General features: G+C 38.5%; 1 protein-coding gene across 2 annotated transcripts in view; it reads left to right on the top strand.

Moving 5' to 3' along the window:
• Window positions 1-20410, top strand: part of LOC127424329 (breakpoint cluster region protein-like) — a 70660-nt gene that overhangs the window by 36382 nt on the left and 13868 nt on the right. The window contains exons 5-11 of one of the 2 annotated variants that reach the window (XM_051669403.1): window positions 12333-12440; window positions 12540-12600; window positions 12788-12840; window positions 13080-13220; window positions 17397-17518; window positions 17678-17843; window positions 18329-18448. In XM_051669403.1, coding sequence (XP_051525363.1) covers window positions 12333-12440; window positions 12540-12600; window positions 12788-12840; window positions 13080-13220; window positions 17397-17518; window positions 17678-17843; window positions 18329-18448 — 771 coding nt within the window. Of the gene's footprint in view, window positions 1-12332; window positions 12441-12539; window positions 12601-12787; window positions 12841-13079; window positions 13221-17396; window positions 17523-17677; window positions 17844-18328; window positions 18449-20410 lie in introns of both variants that reach the window. The other variant, XM_051669402.1, reaches the window with a different exon arrangement.

Below are 20410 nucleotides of genomic sequence, written 5' to 3'. Positions count from 1 at the left end.
AATCATGCCACGGTCAAAATCACTGAGATCACATTTTTTCCCCATTCTGATGTAAACATTAACTGAAGCTCCTGACCTGTTTCTGCATGATTTTATGCATTGCACTGCTGCCACACGATTGGCTAATTAGATAATCATGAATAAATAGCTGTACAGGTCTTTCTGTATAATAAAGTGCTTGGTAAGTGTATACTTCTAGTCTTTATGTGTCTAAGTGTTCACAGTAGCATAATTCTATCCCGAGGTGTGCGTGTAGTTCTCTTCCAGGGTGTGCGTGTTTTACACACAGAGGGGTAAATAAACAGGAAATCCCACAGGGAAGGCATGGTTGCACAGAATTTTCAGTGGACAGAGAGACCAGTGTCTCCTCTGTTTCCCAGAAAGCATGATGTCATGCCACTCACTGCTGGGCAATCCTTTGCTTTCTCTCTTCGTCTCTTTGTGCCAGCTCCCACGACATGGATCTACTCACTAGAAGTAGACTGATATAACCTCACTAAACCTCATCTGGTGAAATATATTCATAAAAAAACTCTTCATCTGGTGAATCTATAAACTACAAAAAGCTTCAGTTGGTAAATACTGACATATAGAGCACTATAACGGAGCCAAATCTCTGTCATTTCAAAATAATTGTCCCAGGTGTATTCCGGGTTTGTTTAAAGTAAAAAGTCCTGCGTTATGCACCAAATCTTAATTTTTCTGATTATTATTGGAATTTGGGTTGCACAATAAACTGCTTTTGGGATTTTTTTCATTTTGCAGCCTCAATGTCTGTGCCCTTTATAGTAAGGAAAAAACACGATTTCTTTATTATTATATAGATAGATTTTTTTTAAATATCGACTGATTAATTGGTTATCTGCCTTTTCCACCACCTTTGTTATCGGTATCGACATAATCCACTATCGGTCGACCTCTACTACTCACCCCGACTCCTAGGATACATTGAGTCCAGAAATGGACTTGTTGTTGTTTGCGTACTATAACCAGTCAATTCAGATTATTTGACGGTCCCTGAATGCTCATCTGAACAGTTTTGTTGATCGGGAATATTAATATGACCTTGATGAATCTTTGCAGGGTTGACTGTGTATTGGATTGAAGCCACTAGTGATTAGCATTCACATGTACATGCCCCAGACGTGTTGAGCTGTGGCATTCATACGGGTGACACTGGTTTGAGCCCAGCCTGCAACGTTTCCCAATCCCTTTCCCCTTCTCTAGCTAACAATAATTTTGTGTCACTCTCCACTGTAGCTGACAAATAAAAGCCACAAAACAAACAAATTCTCAATTTTTTTTTTTCAGATTTCTGCATCATCATTGAATTGAATTCTCTGTATGCCCTTCACCCTTCAGTAGAGGTCTTCAGAAAGTTGTTATTTTCACTGCTTTAATGATTATTCATCTTTAATAAGTTAGTGCACATAACAGTGTTTGGGGTAAAGGAACAATTTAATCCATATTTTTTGACAGTGTCTTGGGGTAATTAAGTTCATATTCTGGAATGCTCACACATTTCCCCAGCTGCAGTATAATGGCAGTGTTAAAGGAAGTGCTTAACCTCTCTGTCTCATGACAAGCATCATCACAAGTCGTTCTCTTATTTACCCCAGTGTTGGCAGAGCTCGAGATGTTGCCATGGAAAATGCTTGTTATCTGTGCCCATTTCACAGTTGTTGTCTTTTGAATGGTATTTTTTCTTGACACAAAAGCTCACTCACAGTGGCGTTTAGGCTTCGATTACCCCAATTCACTTTGTTTCTCGGCCTGCATTCATCCTTTTAATACAGCCTTTTTAGAAGCTCTTTGGGGAAAAAGTGTTGTGTAGAGAGGGGAATTGCTTCACTTTTCTATGAGGTTGAGAATCTGGTTCAAGTTCCTCACCAGTACGAGTTACTCACCAGTTGGCTGGTAACTTTGCTAGGAACAGCAGCATTGCATGGCTAGGGTTGTCATGATTATGAAATTTGGTTGACGATTAATTGTCAAACAAATAATTGCGATTATGTCTATTAATTGTCTGGTTTAGGGCTATGATGATTAATTGTCTCTTTTAGGGCTTTCACGATTAATTGTCATACAAATTGTCAGGTGTACAGTATGTGTGCTTCATACACCTTAAAAAGTAATTTTTTCATATTTAACTTCAAATACATAAATCAAGAAATAAAATAGATGATTTGGTTAAAAAAAAAAAATAGATGATAGATGGGCCATTAAGAAAATACCGGGATACTTTCAAGATACTTTGGATTATCTCTGCTTTCATACTTAGATATAAAAAAAAACACTCAAAGTGGATTATATTGATGACTTGGAAAACTTCGTTGACTTCTACTACGAGCTCTACAACATGCCGACTGCAGACGCTGCTACAACCACCCCTCAAAACACAGACACTAACCCTGCCAAATGGAAAAAGAAAGATTCTGTTACAGATACAGAAGATCTACTGACCGCAGACATTGAGGTTGGTGTCTTACACTCCATCTGCTGATACAGTTCTACTCAGCAGTCATTGAGTCTGTCCTCTGCACTTCAATAACAGTCTGGTTTGGTTCAGCTACGAATTCGGATATCAGAAGACTACAAAGGACAGTCCGGACTGCTGAGTGGATTATTAGTTGCCCCTTGCTCTCCCTTCAAGAACTGTACACGTCCAGAGTGAGGAAAAGGGCTAAAAAATTACTCTGGACCCCACCCTGCCCATTACCTTTTTGAACTGTTGCCTTCTGGCCGGTGCCACAGATCACTGAGCACCAGAACCGTCAGGCAGAGGAACAGTTTTTTTCCCTCAGGTTATCCATCTCATGAACAGTTAAAAACTATACTATAATTAAGTGCAATACAAAGCCTAGTCAGTTATATTATTTAACATATCCTACCTCTTCTGCATTACGTCCCCTTGCACTGTATATAACAGAATTGTATTTGTACATACTGTACCATATATATATTTTTGTCTTGATTATTTCTATATATACTTATATTTCTATTTGCTTTTTATTTTTATTCTGTTTTTTTATTATTATCTCTGTCTTGTTATTTTATTGTTTGTGCAAGGGAAGCTTTCCATTGTATATGGAAGCATACTTGGCAATAAAGCTCATTCTGATTCTGATTCTGATCAATACGAATTTGGACTTGCTCAAGTTATTATATTCAGAGAGAAAAGAAATTAAATCCAGTTTAAAGTTTGCTCACGACCAAATAGAGCGTCTTCAAACAGAAAACAAATCGCTGCAGACATCAGTTGAAATGCTCACCAAACAAGTTGACACTCTCATCTCCGGAAACAAAAGATTCAATGAAACTTTACTCGATATACAAACCAATCAGATTTTTACAGGAATCCCCGAAAACTCCTACACAGACAACCCAGAAGCTCTGATCAGAAACTTTATGACATCGAAGCTTAAACTTCAAAAAGAAACTGCTGACCAGATTAGCTTCCATCATGTACACAGGCTTGGCAAAATTTCCACCAAAGGTCCCCGACCTATATTCGCCAACTGGAGCACTACAAACAAAAAGAACTGATTAAAAGTAAAGTAAAAGAACTTAAAGGAATGAACTTTGGTATCAACGATCAATTTCCAAGGGTGTCGGAAGATCTTGTTTCCAATTATTAAGCAACACATACTGAATAATAGACGTGTCTACATGATTGTTGACAAACTGTTCATAGACGGTCAACTTTACCACAATTAATCTACCACACCATCTAGTAGCTTTACACAAATGCCTGACTAATACTGCTGCCTTGCAAACTTCACACCCTTTCTTGCACTCCTACACAACTGAATCTGGACAGTGATTACACACATCTTTGCACATACACACCCAAACTTACTCAAATTGAGATTAACACACACATCTGATTATCATCCCCAAATCACATTTTCTTTCAATTCTTAGTTTTAAATATGTTAGTGTCTCACCTGTCATTAGTATTCAGTGTTGTCTATTGTTTGTTTCTTTTTCATGATGTCTATTTTGTTGTACTCTTACATACAGTTGCCATCCTGCTTAATGAATCACGGCAAGAAGAATGAATTAGATGTTACATTTGAAGCCTTTTTTTTTTTTTTTTGCAAAGAGGTGTCACTAATCTTCTTAATGACACAATTACAGATTCAGAAGGTAGATACATCATTATCCTTTTAACTATTCACAATAAAGCATTTACGATTGTTAATCTGTATGGTCCCAATAAGGATGATCCTGCATTTTTCCACTCACTTTTCTCACAGATATCCAATTTATCTACTAACTCAACAATAATTGTTGGAGGAGACTTTAATACAGTCTTAGATCCAACTTTAGATCAGTCCAGTAAGTCAGGAAATGCAAGATGTTCTCAACCATCAACAATAATGAAAGAATACATGGAAGATTTGGGTCTTGGAGAATCGAAAATACGACAGTTAGAGAATATTCTTTCTTTTCACCTCTACATCAATAATTCTCACAAATTGACTTTTTTCTGTTAAGTAATTCTAGTATTCAAAATATCATTAACACCAAAATACACCCAATAATAATTCGTGACCATCCACCCATATCGCTAAATCTTCAGATTGACTCTTTTAGTGCTAAAATTCCCCCACTTGGTGCTTTAACACCTCACTACTGGAAGATCTGAATTTTGATAAATTCATTAGGGATGAATGGGCTTTCTTTATTAAAGATAATTTTACACTTTGGGAGACATGGAAATTGGGAATTAGGGGGAAAATCATCTCTTACTCTTCCTTTAAGAAAAACACGAACATAATTTAGAGGAAAAAATTAAACAATTAACAGACATATATGCAAGTAAACCGGATCAAAGCTCATGTATTCAATTACAAAAACTAAAATTTCAGCTTGACAACATTATAATAATAAAAAAATAACACTTGCACAACAGCTCAGGTACAATGAATACGAATATAATAACAAATCGGTCATAACTGCCATCAAGGATTCCACAGGGTATTACACACTATCACCAGATGAAATAAACCAGACCTTTGTAACATTTTACAGCGGTTTATACTCCTCAAAAAATAATCCAGACAGACATTCAGTATTTTCTGGATAATCTAAATTTACCAACTTTAACAAAAGAAAAAGTAGATCTTCTAGATTCACCTTTAACACTCTCTGAATTACACAATGCATTAACAAAGATACCTAATAATAAAGCCCCAGGTCCAGACACCTCTGGCATATACTGGGTCCATTATTCTTTAAAATGGTCACAGAAATAAAGGCCAAAGGTCAGATCCCATCCCATATGAATACAGCATCAATAAAACTATTACTGAAACCAGATAAATATCCGACTCTTACATCTAGTTATCGTCCACTATTATTAGTTAGTACTGATATAAAAGTAATCGCCAAAGCTCTTTCAACTTGTTTAGAATCAATAATTCCCTCAGTTATCCACAGTGATCAAACTGGTTTCAGCAAGGGCCACCACTCTTCCAGTTATATAAAAAGGCTTCTCAGTCTTATTAGCATATCACAACGTAATCAATCTCAGGCAACAATAGTTTCTTTGGAGGCAGAAAAGGCATTTGTATCCATTTGTATTGCGTGTATACCCCAATATGGCACAACTCTGACTTTGAGTCTAATAAATTGCCTCTTTATTTTAGCAAATGGGAACAATGCAGAGTCACACACCTCTACCATCACTTCCAGGATAACAGATTTATTTCCTTCAAAGATCTATTAGCCAAATTTGATATTCCGAATGGACAATTTATTCATTATTTACAAATACAAAATGCAATTAAAAATAAAATAAACATTGACCATAACGCACTTCAGTCATCACCATTTGTCACACAGATTAAAGCTTTCTCATCCGCAAATCAAATATTATCTAAAATATAAATTATTTCTCAGTATAGATCACTTGATGCATTTATTCACTCAAAAATGGGTCACAGAATTGTCTTTTTCTCCTGACCCCAGTTTGTGGACACAAATTTGTAAAAACACGTTTTCATTTATTAAAAATACAAACTTACAACTTATTCAATACAAAACCATTTACAGAACACATATTACACAATATTAAAAATATAAAATGGGTCATTCTAACTCAGCAATTTGTGCTCAATGTAATCTCAACAGTTTAAACACATACATCCACTCGTTATGGCAGTGTACTCTGGTACAGCACTTTTGGATTGAGGTAACGGAGAAACAGTCTTCCATTCTGAATGTCAGAATTCCACTCTCTCCCTTCCTCTATGTACTTGGAGATATATCAGAGATCGATCCTGCATTGCCTTATATTAAGCCTATATATACAGCTGTGCTCAAAAGTTTGCATACCCTTGGAGAATTGGTAATGTATGTACCATTTTTTAAGAAAACATGAGTGAGCAGGCAAAACACATTTATTTTATTTCTTATGGGATTCATATTCAGCTGTAGGTTATAACAGAATGGCAAAATCATGCAACAAAGAAAAAAATTAAATGACCCCTGTTCAAAAGTCTGCATACCCTTAGTTCTTAATACTGTGTATTGCCCCCTTTAGCATCAGTGACAGTGTGCAGTCTTTTGTAATAGTGGTATATGAGGCCCCAAATTCTTGCAGGTGGTATAGTTGCCCATTCGTCTTGGCAAAATGCCTTCAGGTCATGCAAAGTCTTTGGTCGTCTTGCATGAACCGCACGTTTGAGATCTCTCCAGAGTGGCTCGATGATATTAAGGTCAGGAGACTGTGATGGACACTCCAGAACCTTCACCTTTTTCTGCTGTAACCAATGGAGGGTCAACTTGGCCTTGTGCTTAGGGTCATTGTCATGCTGGAAAGTCCAAGAGCGTCCCATGCGCAGCTTTCATGCAGAAGAATGCAAATTGTCTGCCAGTATTTTCTGATAACATGCTGCATTCATCTTGCCATCAATTTTCACAAGATTCCCCATGCCTTTAGAGCTCACACACCCCCAAAACATCAGTGAGCCACCACCATGCTTCACAGTGGGGATGGTATTCTTTTCACTATAGGCCTTGTTGACCCCTCTCCAAACATAGCGCTTATGGTTGTGACCATAAAGCTGTATTTTGGTCTCGTCACTCCAAATTACAGTGTGCCAGAAGCCGTGAGGCGTGTCAAGGTGTTGTCGGGCATATTGTAACCGGGCTTTTTTGTGGCATTGGCGCAGTAAAGGCTTCTTTCTGGCAACTCGACCATGCAGCTCATTTTTGTTCAGGTATTGTCATATTGTGCTCCTTGAAACAACCATACCGTCTTTTTCCAGAGCAGCCTGTATTTCTCCTGAGGTTACCTGTGGGTTTTTCTTTGTATCCTGAACAATTCTTCTGGCAGTTGTGGTTGAAATCTTTCTTGGTCTACCTGACCTTGGCTTGGTATCAAGAGATCCCAGAATTTTCCACTTCTTAATAAGTGATTGAACAGTACTGACTGGCAAATTCAAGGCTTTGGATATCTTTTTATATCCTTTTCCATCTTTATAAATTTCCATTACCTTGTTACGGAGGTCTTTTGACATTTCTTTTCTGCTCCCCATGGCTCAGTATCTAGCCTGCTCAGTGCATCCACGTGAGAGCTAACAAACTCATTGACTGTTTATACACAGGCACTAATTGCAATTTAAAAAGACACAGGTGTGGGAAATTAACCTTTAATTGCCATTTAAACCTGTGTGTGTCACCTTGTGTGTCTGTAACAAGGCCAAACATTCAAAGGTATGTAAACTTTTGATCAGGGCCATTTGGGTGATTTCTGTTATCATTATGATTTAAAAAGGAGCCAAACAACTATGTGATAAAACATGGCTTCATATGATCACTATCCTTAAATAAAAGACTAGACTAACTAAAAGATAAAAGGTTTTTTTGCATGATCAGTCATATTGTCAAAATCGATGCCAAAATTTCACAATTTCTGCCAGGGTATGCAAACTTTTGAGCACAACTGTATAGCTTTGACACTTGCAAAAAAAGCTATTTTACAAAAAATGGAAAATCAATGGTTCGATTTATTATTAGAATATATATCAATGGAAAAAATAGCTGCTACATCAGAGCGATGCACAAATAATTTTTCTGAAATATGGTGCCCTTTATAAACTTTTTCCAAGTAGATGAAAAAGTATCCTTCTGTTAGCGATTGCCACAAAAGCCCTGGACAAAATCACTCTGCTAACTATTATAGACTTTGGTAATTAAGTTTGAGTTTTGTAATATTAATTTTCTGTTTTGCATACATGTAAATTCGATTTATGATTTTTTTTAAAATTATTCTCTATATTTCAAAATATAGAAAATACGTATCTACACAGATCTCAATATGCATGTTTACATAATCTTTGCCATTCTACTATATTAGAAGGTTTATACTATATTATAGTATATTGTATATGGTTATTTTATAATCTCATCACATTATTATATCATTCTATTATATATACACTGCTCAAAAAATGAAGGGAACACTTAAATCACACATCGGATCTTGATGAACGAAATATATTGAAGATCAAAATCTTTACTGTACATTGTGTAATTCGTTGAGAACAAAATGACATAACAACGGTCAATGGAAACCAAAATCACCAACTAATTGAGGGCTGGATTCAAACTCACACCGAAAATTAAAGTAAACAATTGAAATCACAGGCTGTTCCAACTTGCGTGAAGTTCATCACGGCAACTCATAATGTGACTCAGTATTGTGCATGGCCCCCACATGCCTGTATGCACTCCCGACAACGTCTGGGCATGCTCTTGATGAGACGCGGATGGTGACCTGGGGGATCTCCTCTCAGACCTGGATCAGGGCATCAGTGAGCTCCTGGACAGTCTGTGGCGCTACTTGGCGGTGTCGGATGCAACGATACATAATGTCCCAAAGGTTTCAATTGGATTCAGGTCTGGGGAACGTGAGGGCTAGTCAATGGCATCAATGCCTTCGTCACCCAGGAACTGCCTAAACACTCTGGCCACATGAGGCTGGGCATTGTCCTGCACCAGGAGGAACCCAGGGCCCACTGCACCTGCGTAAGGTCTGACGATAGGTCTGAGGATTTCATCCCGGTACCTAACAGCAGTCAGGGTACCGTTTGCTAGCACGTGGAGGTCTGTGCGACCCTCCAAGGATATGCCTCCCCAGATCATCTCTGACCCACCACCAAACCGGTCATGCTGGATGATGTTGTAGGCAGCATAACATTCACTACGGCGAGTCTCCAGACTCTTTCACATCTGTCACATGTGCTCAGTGTGAACCTGCTTTCATCTGTGAAAAGAACGGGGCGCTAATGGCGGACCTGCCAATTCTGGTGTTCTCTGGTGAATGCCAATCGAGCTGCACGGTGCTGGGCTGTGAGCGCAGGTCCCACTAGAGGACGTCGGGCCCTCATGCCACCCTCATGGAGACAGTTTGGTCAGAAACATGCACACTGGAGGTCATTTTGTAGGGCTCTGGCAGTGCTCCTCCTGTTCCTCCTCGCACAAAGGTGCAGAACCCCGGTCCTGCTGCTGGGTTGATGCCCTTCAACGGCCCTGTCCAGCTCTCCTCATGTAACAGCCCATCTCTTGGTATCTCCGCCATGCTCTAGAAACTGTACTGGGAGACACAGCAAACCTTCTTGCGACGGCACGTATGGATGTGCCATCCTGGAGGAGCTGGACTGCCTGTGCAACCTGAATGGGCTGCAGGTACTGCCTCATGCTACCAGTAGTGACAAGGACACTAGCAAAACGCAAAACTAGAGAAGAATCAGTCAGGAAGGATAAGGAGAGAGCAATTGTCTGTGGCCACCACCTGAAAAACCATTCCCTTTTTGGGGGTTGTCTTGCTTTTGCCTCTCCAGTGCACCTGTTGTCACTTTCATTTGCACCAAAACAGGTGACATTGATTCACAATCGCTTAGGTTTCCTAACTGGACAGATTGATATCCCTGAAGTTTAATTGACTTGGTGTTATACTGTGATGATTCCGTGTTCCTTTAATTTTTTTGAACAGTGTATTTGAAAATATACAGTATTGTTGTATATTGAATACTACATTATATAACATAATAGTACTCTCCCTTTATACTGTACCTTGGTATAGTGGAGATCGTAAGTCTACAAACCCCTCTTGCCTTACGAGTTTGCACACCCCATTAAATACTATTCAAATATTTTAATAAAGTGTGCATATGAGGACGATGTATACGTATGTACCTTCTGTATACGTATGTAATTTTTTACACTCTTCTATCTTTCTTTTAAGTACTGTCCTAAAGAACCGGTGTCCCATGGTGGAATAGTGACAGCCTGCACTAGTTGGCCTGTTTGGGATTTCGCATGCCCTTGGCTCTTGCCGTGGTGTGTTGCCTTCATGGGTGTCAATGTTTTTTAAAAAAAAAATTTTTTTTTTAATGACTCGGTCCCTCAAGGTTCCCTGATCATCGGAGACGTTTCAACTCTCCCCTAACTTTCCTGGGTGCTAAAGCAAGATCCAAGAGTGTTTTTTAAATTTATTTATCTATTTTTTATTATTATTATGAGTACTCTACAGATTTGCCAGGGGTTTTTGTGGGCTTATGACATAAACTGTTTAGATGTCCATTCCTACTGATTAAATATAAAATACTCGATACATGTTCTTTCTTTACAAGTCCCCTTTACACCAAATATATCCTAGCCTGTGGATATAGTTATAATGTATACTTAGACATATCGAAATATAGACATCTACTTGTTTGCTGTCATATGCTATATCTGTCTATATGTTTTAAACTCTATATTATATGTATTGTTACACTTTGTTTATGCATTTCTCTAATCTTGTCCATCTTTACGTATCTTTGTGTTATTTTTTTTTAAATAGATGATAAAATTTATGATTTCCTTTTAAAGCTTTAAAAACTTATGAATGACATGAAAAATGTTTTAAGTATCAAAATATTTCTTAATACTTTAAATATGACTTTAGTTTACATTTTTAGTTTACAAATATATAAAAACATTTTGTAAAAAAATATCATAAAATGTATATGATCCAATAGTAAACTATTTCTGTCCTAATTCACTTTCACACATTATTTTAATGCTCTTTGATTTAAATCCACATGCCCTTATTTCCCATGGAGCAAAACCTTTGAGATTTTGTTTCATCATTTTATCTCTCCACAGAAAAAGAGTAAGAGTGTGTCTCCTCTGTGTTACTCTGTGTCATTAACACTGTGTGTATGTATCCGATATGTCCAGGAACATTTTCCATCACTCGATCGTTAAATTAAAGTGAACTCAGAGCACTTTGCATTCACTATCAAAGTTTATATTTGTTAGTGTATACTTTCACGGGAGTTTGGCACGAGCCTCTGCTGACGACGTACGCATCAGAGCACTGAATATTTCACATGCTCTTCCGGACAGGAGCTGCTTCTCCGGTTGACGTCCACAGTACGGCTCAGTGACGCTCAGAGTTTAACTCACTGACACACAAACGCACCGTTCATGGCATTTATACTGTAAAGTCACTTAAAATTCCCTCATTTGTGCATTAAAATGTGATTGGAATTTAAATTTTCAGATAGTCTGACCATCACTGATATTAGTGATGTGTGTGATTCAAATTAAAGGAATAGTTCACTCAAAAATAATAATTCTATCAACAATTACTCACCATTATGCTGTCTCAAACTCAACATTTGAATGGAGATTTGATGTGTATATGTCCATGCAGTGCAAGTCAATTGGGACCAACATTTCCAATCACCAAAAAGAACATAAAAGCATAAAGGTAATCCATATGAACTGGTTTAATCAATGGTTTTGGGTGTAAACAGACCCAAAACAGATGTTTTGGAGATGGTAAGAGATATGTTCCCAATTCACCCTCCAATGGCAGGTGTGGCCAAAAATAAATAAATAAATACATATATATATATATATGTATGTATGTATGTATGTATAGGACCCTGATTAAGAGTGAAATGGAAGTAAGAGTTGCTGTTTTTGGGACAGGCTTGTTGATGTCCCAGAGACTTTTCAAAAAGATGGCAACCAATTACAGCCTTGTCTGTTGTTCTGTTCAGTTTGAGCGCTGTTGTCCTTACACTGGGTCAGGCTGCTATTTGCTTGTCTTTGAATATCAGAACCATGTCAGCAATGGTAAAATAGCCCATGAAAACCTGCTTGCTCTACCTTAGTAAGCAGATTTAAGCCAATGTAGTATGCATGAGTAATCTGCCTTCAGGACTGACTTTTATCTTGAAACTCTCTTCATCAAAACCCCTCCTCTCTCTCTCTCTCTCTCTCTCTCTCTCTCTCTCTCTCTCTCTCTCTCTATTCCTACACAGGCCAGCCAGCTCGGGGTGTATAGGGCTTTTGTAGACAACTATAAGGTTGCTGTGGAAATGGCGGAAAAGTGTTGTCAGGCGAATTCACAGTTTGCAGAGATCTCAGAGGTCAGTTTTAAGGCACTTATTATACTGTCAAAACAGGGATGTGGCGATTGACTTTTGTACATTGATTGTTTTTTTTTTTTTTTTTCATTTCACCCTCAGAATCTGAAAGTCAAGAACACGAAGGAGGTTAAAGATCAGAATGCTAAGAACTCTTTGGAAAGTAAGTGATCATGTTTTGCCAGTTTTCCAAATATTCTTGCATTTATGCACTACATAAATTATAAATATGAGTTCGTTTTTTTAATGAAATTGTGCATTATTGCATTTGAATACTGTATGACTGAAGATTACATATCTTTCATGTTTTTGTGTTCTTGTCACTGATATTTTGCCTTTCTGATTCTCAGCCTTGCTGTATAAACCAGTGGATCGAGTCACTCGCAGTACTCTAGTCCTCCATGTGAGTGAAACAGTGCAGTGAAAGGCCATGTTTGTTCATTGCTTTAATCATGAAGGGTTTTTTTTCCCATGTGTTATGGTGAGAATATTTATAGATTAGTTCCACAACAGTCCACGTGGTTCTTTTAGATGGCCATGGGATATATTGATTTGAACACTCTAATTATAACTTTGCAACAGGGGTTTCTTTTGTGCTTTACTGAACATCTCTAAAAGTTAAAAGTGTTTCATTTAATGTAGGACCTGTTGAAACACACCCCATCCAGTCACCCAGATCACCCTCTGCTGCAGGACGCCCTCCGCATCTCTCAGAACTTCTTGTCCAGCATTAATGAGGAGATCACACCCCGCCGTCAGTCTATGACAGTGAAGAAAGGAGAGGTCAGTCCCCCAAATCTGTAATGCTCCAGCTCAATTGCTCTTACGTCTAAATTGATTTTTCTGCTAAAAATCCAGTTTTTGGCAACAAATATGCTGTAAACATTGTTCATTTTTTCATAGGGCCATATTTTAAGAGTGCTAACGCCAAGCAAGGTGCTATGCTTCAAGTCGTAAGCGCAAAGTCAATGAGCATGGAAATGAAGTTTTGGTATTTTTGTACAAGCATGCTCTAAGTCTAGGCGCAAGTGGGTTGGCATAATTGCGTGTGCAAAGTGCTAATGAGCTGGGTCAAATGCAATTTAATTCTGAGGTTGTTTTCCAGTGATTGCACCGTCTGCAAAGCACCAGTGATATAATAAAAGACAGCACATTCATAAGAAGCTGGTAGTGTAAATGGACTGTATGCAGTGAATTAGAAGAATAGAAATATAGACTTACATTATTTTGTTAATTAACTTCGTTCTTCTTGAATGTCTAGTGACACGCTGCTTTCATACACATGGAAAATGTGATTCTTGTCAGGATTTGGATGTACGCTCTTAAATTATATAGAATGTAAGTATTATTAATAATTTTCATCTACTGACACCACATTGTGGCTAGTATTAAGAGTGATTGTATCGGAACGCACTACACTTCTACCGGTCGGTTTTGATTTAAAAAATATAATTAATTTAATGAAACACAAAAATATTTAACCAAAAATATTTCAAAATTTTAATTACACTCCAAACGGAACAAAAATATACTTAAAATAACGAATCGGTTAAAAAAAAAAATCATACCAAATCCAAACATTTTACCTTCTCCAAATTCCACCGGCCCCTTTTGCAGTGACTTAAAAATCAGTATGTGACAACAGATGAAAAAATACAAATATATTATAAATACAATTGTAAATATAAACAAAATAATAATAACTGAAAAATAAACCATGACCTATAGTTAGTTTACGCAAATCTCATACATTTTTGTTTAATTAAACTCTCTACAACTGTGATTGTCAGTGAAATAATTTTATGTTCCACTATATTTTCAGAGTTCGAACATGAACTTTATTACCACCTGCTGGTGGAATCACCAAACTGCAAATGTAGGAACTGATTTTAGACTTTGCGTTGAAAACAGACTTGGTACTGAAACATCTTAGCGCAATGACCTATTTCTCTGGAAAATAGCGAATTGCGCTTTGTGCCACTACATTAACATACAATACACCCAGTTTGCGTGAATACATCCACTGATAGCGCAAACACTCCCACCCATGCCCACTTGCGCTTTGCGCTGGCACAAAAATTGCACTTAGAATTAGCGCTCTCACTGAAACTGAATAAGACGTAGGGCACGGTTGTTACGTGTAGCACTGCGCTTTGCGCACTCACGAAAATAGAGCCCATAGTGTCTTTTTTTGCTTAAATGACAACTTCTAAACTCTAAGTACCCCTCTGTTTATTTTGTGTGTTTGCGCATACATCAACATGAAATGCCATTTGCAACCCATTTTACTTTTATTATATGATGTATTTCCAATGAGTGATCAACAAGAAAAAATGTAGGGCAGGGATTTTAGCCATTGTTTCGGAGGTGGTTCAAGTTATTACATTTTGATGAAAGATTGCAAAGACAAACACTTTATTCTTTGGAATAACATGCAATTGTTAAAAATGATAAATTGTTCACAATAATACACTGAACATGTATTAAGTCAGTAAATAGTGTCAGTTTTGATTTCATGTTTACTTAGCTTCAACAGTCTTACTTAGCATGTTAAAAAGGTGTGAATACTGTATTTCTCTGTAATGTTTTTAAGACAAGTGAACAAATGACCACTAGTACACTCTTGTTGTGTAACTTTACAAGGGTTCACTCAATACAACACAATCGCCGCCCACCTTCCTCTTCCCCATTCCTTCACTATCATGGGTCATTTTTGTGAAACAGCCACAAGAAGTGTCCCAACACCCTTCCCTGCTTCACAATAAACACATACTTCACACTCTTGCGACCCCTCTGAGCTGTGAGTCAGTTGACCTGGTCCTAGACTTCCTCAGAGATTACTGGAAAACTGTGTGGGAAGAGCAGTTTTATTTTTTAGAGAAAATAAAGATATTTATTTATTATTTGAATTATAAAAGTATGTCAGACCGGTAAGCTGAAGAATAATATACCGGTAACTGAATTACTCATATCCTTTCAGACAGGTTTATAAATACTTTGTTTATTTGTTCTTGAATGAAACATTTCTTATCTCTATGTGATAAATGATTTAATGGTAAAACAATAACATCTCCTTTTGTGTTCTTTAAAGTGATAGTTCACCAGAAATATTAATTCTGTCATCATTTACTCACCAACAACTCCTGTTCCAAACCTGTGTGACTGTTTTTTCTTTCGTGGACCACAAAAGTAGATATTAGACTTAGGCAGAATGTTATGGACTGACAGCCTCAGTCAACGTTCACTTTTTTTTTGTATGGTAAAAAGATGCAATGAAAGTGAATGGTGACTGAAACGTAAGCTCCTGTCTAACATCTCCTTTTGTATTTCATGGAAGAACGTTATACAGGTTTGGAACAACATGAGGGTAATGATGACAGAATTTTCATTTTTGGTCAAACATGCCAAAAATACATAAACAGAGAAAAAAAAAAATCAGAAAAGAACCTTACTCTATTTACACAATAACTAAATGACACATAACCACAATCCATTCGTAAATGCTAATGTCAGTACAGAAAGATAATAGATTTTTTTCCAGAATTACAATGTCTTTATGTCAGGTCGCCTTAGTCCATGTCCTGTGTAATTATTCTTACAGAAAGATGATGGATATCTAGTTCATGGCCATGTGTTGCTTCTCATCTCAGGCTGTTTAAGCAGATGTCTCTGAATGCACGCTGAATGTGGCCAAAGTCAATACTGCACCCGTATATAATGTGGGCAGAAGCTTGGCCTACACATCTATGCTTTCAAGGGAAAATACAAGTTAAAATGGAAGGGATAAACACAGGCTCACTGAAAGCAGGGTCATAGGTCAGAGTGAATGTTCTGAATGTGTGCATGTCAACTTGTATACACACACACATAGACAATTCTGGCAAAAAAAAAATTCATAAAAAAGAGCAGATGTCTTCACATATGTCACATGCCTTTCAATTAGGGAGGAACTGGTCACTTGGGCTCAAATGCACAACCAGTTGTAAAGGATGACCTGAGATAGTCTCCATTTGCATTTTCAATTACGGTTAAATGGGCCATTTGCATTTTGAATAACAGTTCACCCAAAAATGAATTTTGGTACAAAAATACATAATTCATTATTCAGTAATGTCAGAATTTACCCACCCACATGTTGTTCAAAACCTGGGCTTTCTTTCTTCCACGGAACACAGAAAGGAGAAGTTAAGCTAAATGCCTGTGCTACTCTCTTCCATGCTAGAAAAGTAGATGGGGACCAGAGGGTGTCATGCAAAATAAAAAATCAAATCAAATAATGTAAGTCATACATGAGGGTGAGTAAATGATGACATAATTTTCATTTTTGGGTGAACTCCCTTTAACAAAGAAACAAGTCAGAGCTTCTCTACAGGCAATATATTCAGTTCAACATTGCTCTGTTATTTTGAGTGAGGTTGTTTAATAAAAATTTGGTGTTTTTTATTCTATAATTTGACTCACATTAGATAATTACCATCATAGCTGCCTTTTGTGAATCATCTTGTACACTTTTTATCCCATCTAGCCATGCTTGTCTGAGGATGAAACTCCCTGAGGGTGCCATCATTATCATGAAAATAGCTTCAGTGACTCACCCACAATAGCCCAATTTCTTAAGTGTGTCATGCCTCCATCTGAGTGAATGAATCTGAGCTTCTCATTGGCTGCTTTTCTTCCTCACCTACTTTAAATTACCTTGTGCCTCAGGCAAAATAGGGACTGCTACTGACTCATGGAACAATACATCAGCGCCCCCTATTGGAATATAGTTGAAACCAAGTGTGTCAAAGTAATTTTTGGTTTCCAATCCAAAATCCAGATTAAATACACTGTATACACAGTAGAGTTCAAGAGTTTCTTTTGAAACTTTTAAAAATCGAGCTTATTTGATAAGTGATTGTCATTGAATTGCTGAATGTTTTGCCCTGTTATTTAAAGTCAACTTTAATGTCTTTAAAGAATCGACAGCTTCTCAGAGACCAGTTTATGGTGGAGTTAGTGGAAGGGACACGAAAACTGCGCCATGTCTTCCTCTTTACCGACCTGCTGCTTTGCGCCAAATTGAAGAAACAAACTGGAGGGCAAGTCAATGTCTCATAGCCTTTTTATTTTCTCCCTAGAAATATTCTAAGATTCAATATGTGTTTGTTTTTTATTAATGTATTTATTTTAAGTCCTAAGCAATCCTCATCTTCATTGCCGTGTACTGCATGTGACCCATGGTTTCTGTGTCTGTTCAGGAAGGGCCAGCAATATGACTGTAAGTGGTATATCCCACTAGCTGACATCACCTTTCAAACCATTGATGAATCTGAGTCCTCACCAGTCCCCCAGATACCAGAGGAAGAGATAGACGCCATGAAGGTCAAGATCTCCCAGATCAAGAATGAGATTCAGAGAGAAAAGGTAGATCAGATGAATGATTCTGAAAGATGCTCTTCTTCTACATGAACAATTACTGTCAGGGTTTCTATGGTAAATTGTGTTTTTCATTGGCTATATGTTGCTCTTGTTTGGAGTGAAATTTGCTCGTAAGCCAAGCGACACTTTTATGAGTGAATCATTCTTTTGAGTTGGTTCTTTTCAATGAATCACACAAACCAGTTGACAAATCAGCCTGAATCAAAATGATTCTTAAAAATCCTTATCCAGTAATCACCAATAACTGAAAAGGTAATGGAAAAATCACACAGTTCATATTAATTTGTGGGGAAAGTGTGGGAACCCTGTACTGTAGATCTTTACCAAACATACAAAGACTCTAAATATCCCTTTGTTTCTCAAATGGGATCCAACATAAAACTTTTGTATTAATTATCTGTATCCAGAATGTCCCATATGTTGATCTTTCCATGCATCTCTCTTTCATCCCTTCTCCCTTGTATGCTCAGAGAGTGTGTAAAGGTGGTAAAGTCCTCGATCGCCTCAGGAAGAAACTGTGTGAACAAGAATCGCTGCTGCTCCTCATGTCTCCATGTATGGCCTTTAGAGTCAATAACAGGAACGGCAAGGTGAATCAATACAAGAAAATCTCCTAAAGCTGCATATTTGCACTCCCCTTTGGTCTCTGTCTGTTTACTGTTTGTGTGTTTTTGTCATGTGTATGTGTAATTGGCTGTGTCTGTGTTTCTGTTAGCTGTGTGCTTCCCTGTTCCCGCCTCCTCGTTACCCGTGTCACTCTCCCTCGTTTATTCCTTATGTTAATTGCCTTCACCTGTTCCTCATGCGCCTTGCCTATATATTGTGCCGTCTTCCCTCTGGTATTTGTAAGATCATTTTGTGAGTTTTCTTTTTACTAGTCAGTCTGTTCCTGTCTTGTTCCTGTCTTGTTCCTGTCTTGTTCCTGTCTTGTTCCTGTCTTGTTCCTGTCCCTAGTCGGTTCTAGTTATTATACTTATATTTATTTATAGTTTATAGTTTTACTATAGTTTTTCTAGTAATTCTTTTTATTTTCAATCATTCCTGCATTTGAGTCCTCATTCCTGACTCATTCCATGACATAACGATCTGACCAACATGGACCCAGCAGGAATGAGTTATTCTTTTTCTTCACTACTTCCCACACGATGCAGTGCCAAGCAGGCCAGGAAACTCTTCTGACTCCGGCAGGAGGACATGTCGTGAGGGGGAATGCGTTGGAGTTTTTGGTGCTGTCCTCGGGTCTGAGTCACGATCAGGCCAACCTTATCCAATTGTTTAGTGCTGGTCTGAATGAGCCCATCAGGTCTTGTGTCCCAGAAGCGAGTGAAGGGGGAAGTCTTGCCACTACGATCAAGCTGCTGTCCGCCAGGAGACAGCTGCTGTCCGCCAGGAGGCCGCTGCTGTCCACCAGGAGGCGGAGGAGGCCGCTGCTGACCACCATGTGGCGGCAGTCATTTCTGCGGCCGACCGCCAGGAGGTGGCGACTGTCTGGAGGATAAGGAGAAGGAAGTGGAGTAAGGCATCCGATTCCCAGTCACTGCCAGCGTTCCTGGCCACGGAAGCCGTTCCCCACGTCCAGTTCCCTGGGGCCACCGATGAGCCTGTCCAGCCCCCTTTGGCCCCCTTTGCCAAGGACCTGCTTGCTCTGTCCACTGGGGACCACCAGGAGGCGAAGGAGCCCACTGCTCTTTCCACCCACAAGAGGAGGAGGAGGAGGAGGAGGAAGAGGAGAGGGGTCCCTGCATCAGGGTCTGCTGCAGCATTCCAGGAGGGGTCTGAGCCCACTGCAGCTGCCGACAAGCCTGACCCTTCGCCTGTGGCTGTGCTGTCTGAACCCTGTCCAGCGGCCGCCCACTTCCAGTCTGAACCCTATCTCGCAGCCGTCCACATCCAGTCAGATCCCTGTCCAGCGGCAGGCAAGAGGTGTTTGTTTGGGGGGGGGGTTACTGTCTTACTTTAGACAGATGTGTGAATGGCTTTTGCTGCAGATGGCACATGAGTGAATGGGCACTTCAGAGTATTTGAAAAGATTTGATTCCTTTAGTAGACTAAAAAAAAAAAATCACATGACTTGGTCTTGGAAAATGTTTCTTAGCGAACTATCATACAGATGTTGGTACATTTACACCGGTTCGCTAAAAACTCTGCACATCAGTGAGTTCATGTTGACTGACATCGCTGAACAATGTACAAAGAAATTAGCCATCGGCATCAAGGAAGGTGGAGCTCTATGTCACACCTACCGATGATGTGGACCAGTGGCAGTAAGAAGGTGTTAAGCAGCTGATACATTTTTTTTCTTAAAGTTCACCCCAGCGAGCTGTTACGAATCACCGAAACGAATGCAAAAACACCTTTTTGGCCAGATTTTGTTCTAAATGATGTCACACCCATTTGTTCTTCGATTTTGTAGGAAGTATATCATGGCCTTTAAGCAGTGGCTCTTAAAGCGATAATTCACCCAAATGAAAAATCATGAGTAAATGTCGTCATTTACTAACCCTCATGATGTTCAAAACCCAAATGACTTTCTTTCCTCTGTGGAACACAAA

Source organism: Myxocyprinus asiaticus, chromosome 33, assembly GCF_019703515.2.
Source record: "Myxocyprinus asiaticus isolate MX2 ecotype Aquarium Trade chromosome 33, UBuf_Myxa_2, whole genome shotgun sequence".
NCBI classification, from domain to species: Eukaryota; Metazoa; Chordata; class Actinopteri; order Cypriniformes; family Catostomidae; genus Myxocyprinus; species Myxocyprinus asiaticus.
This window is presented reverse-complemented; position numbering and strand designations above follow the sequence as displayed.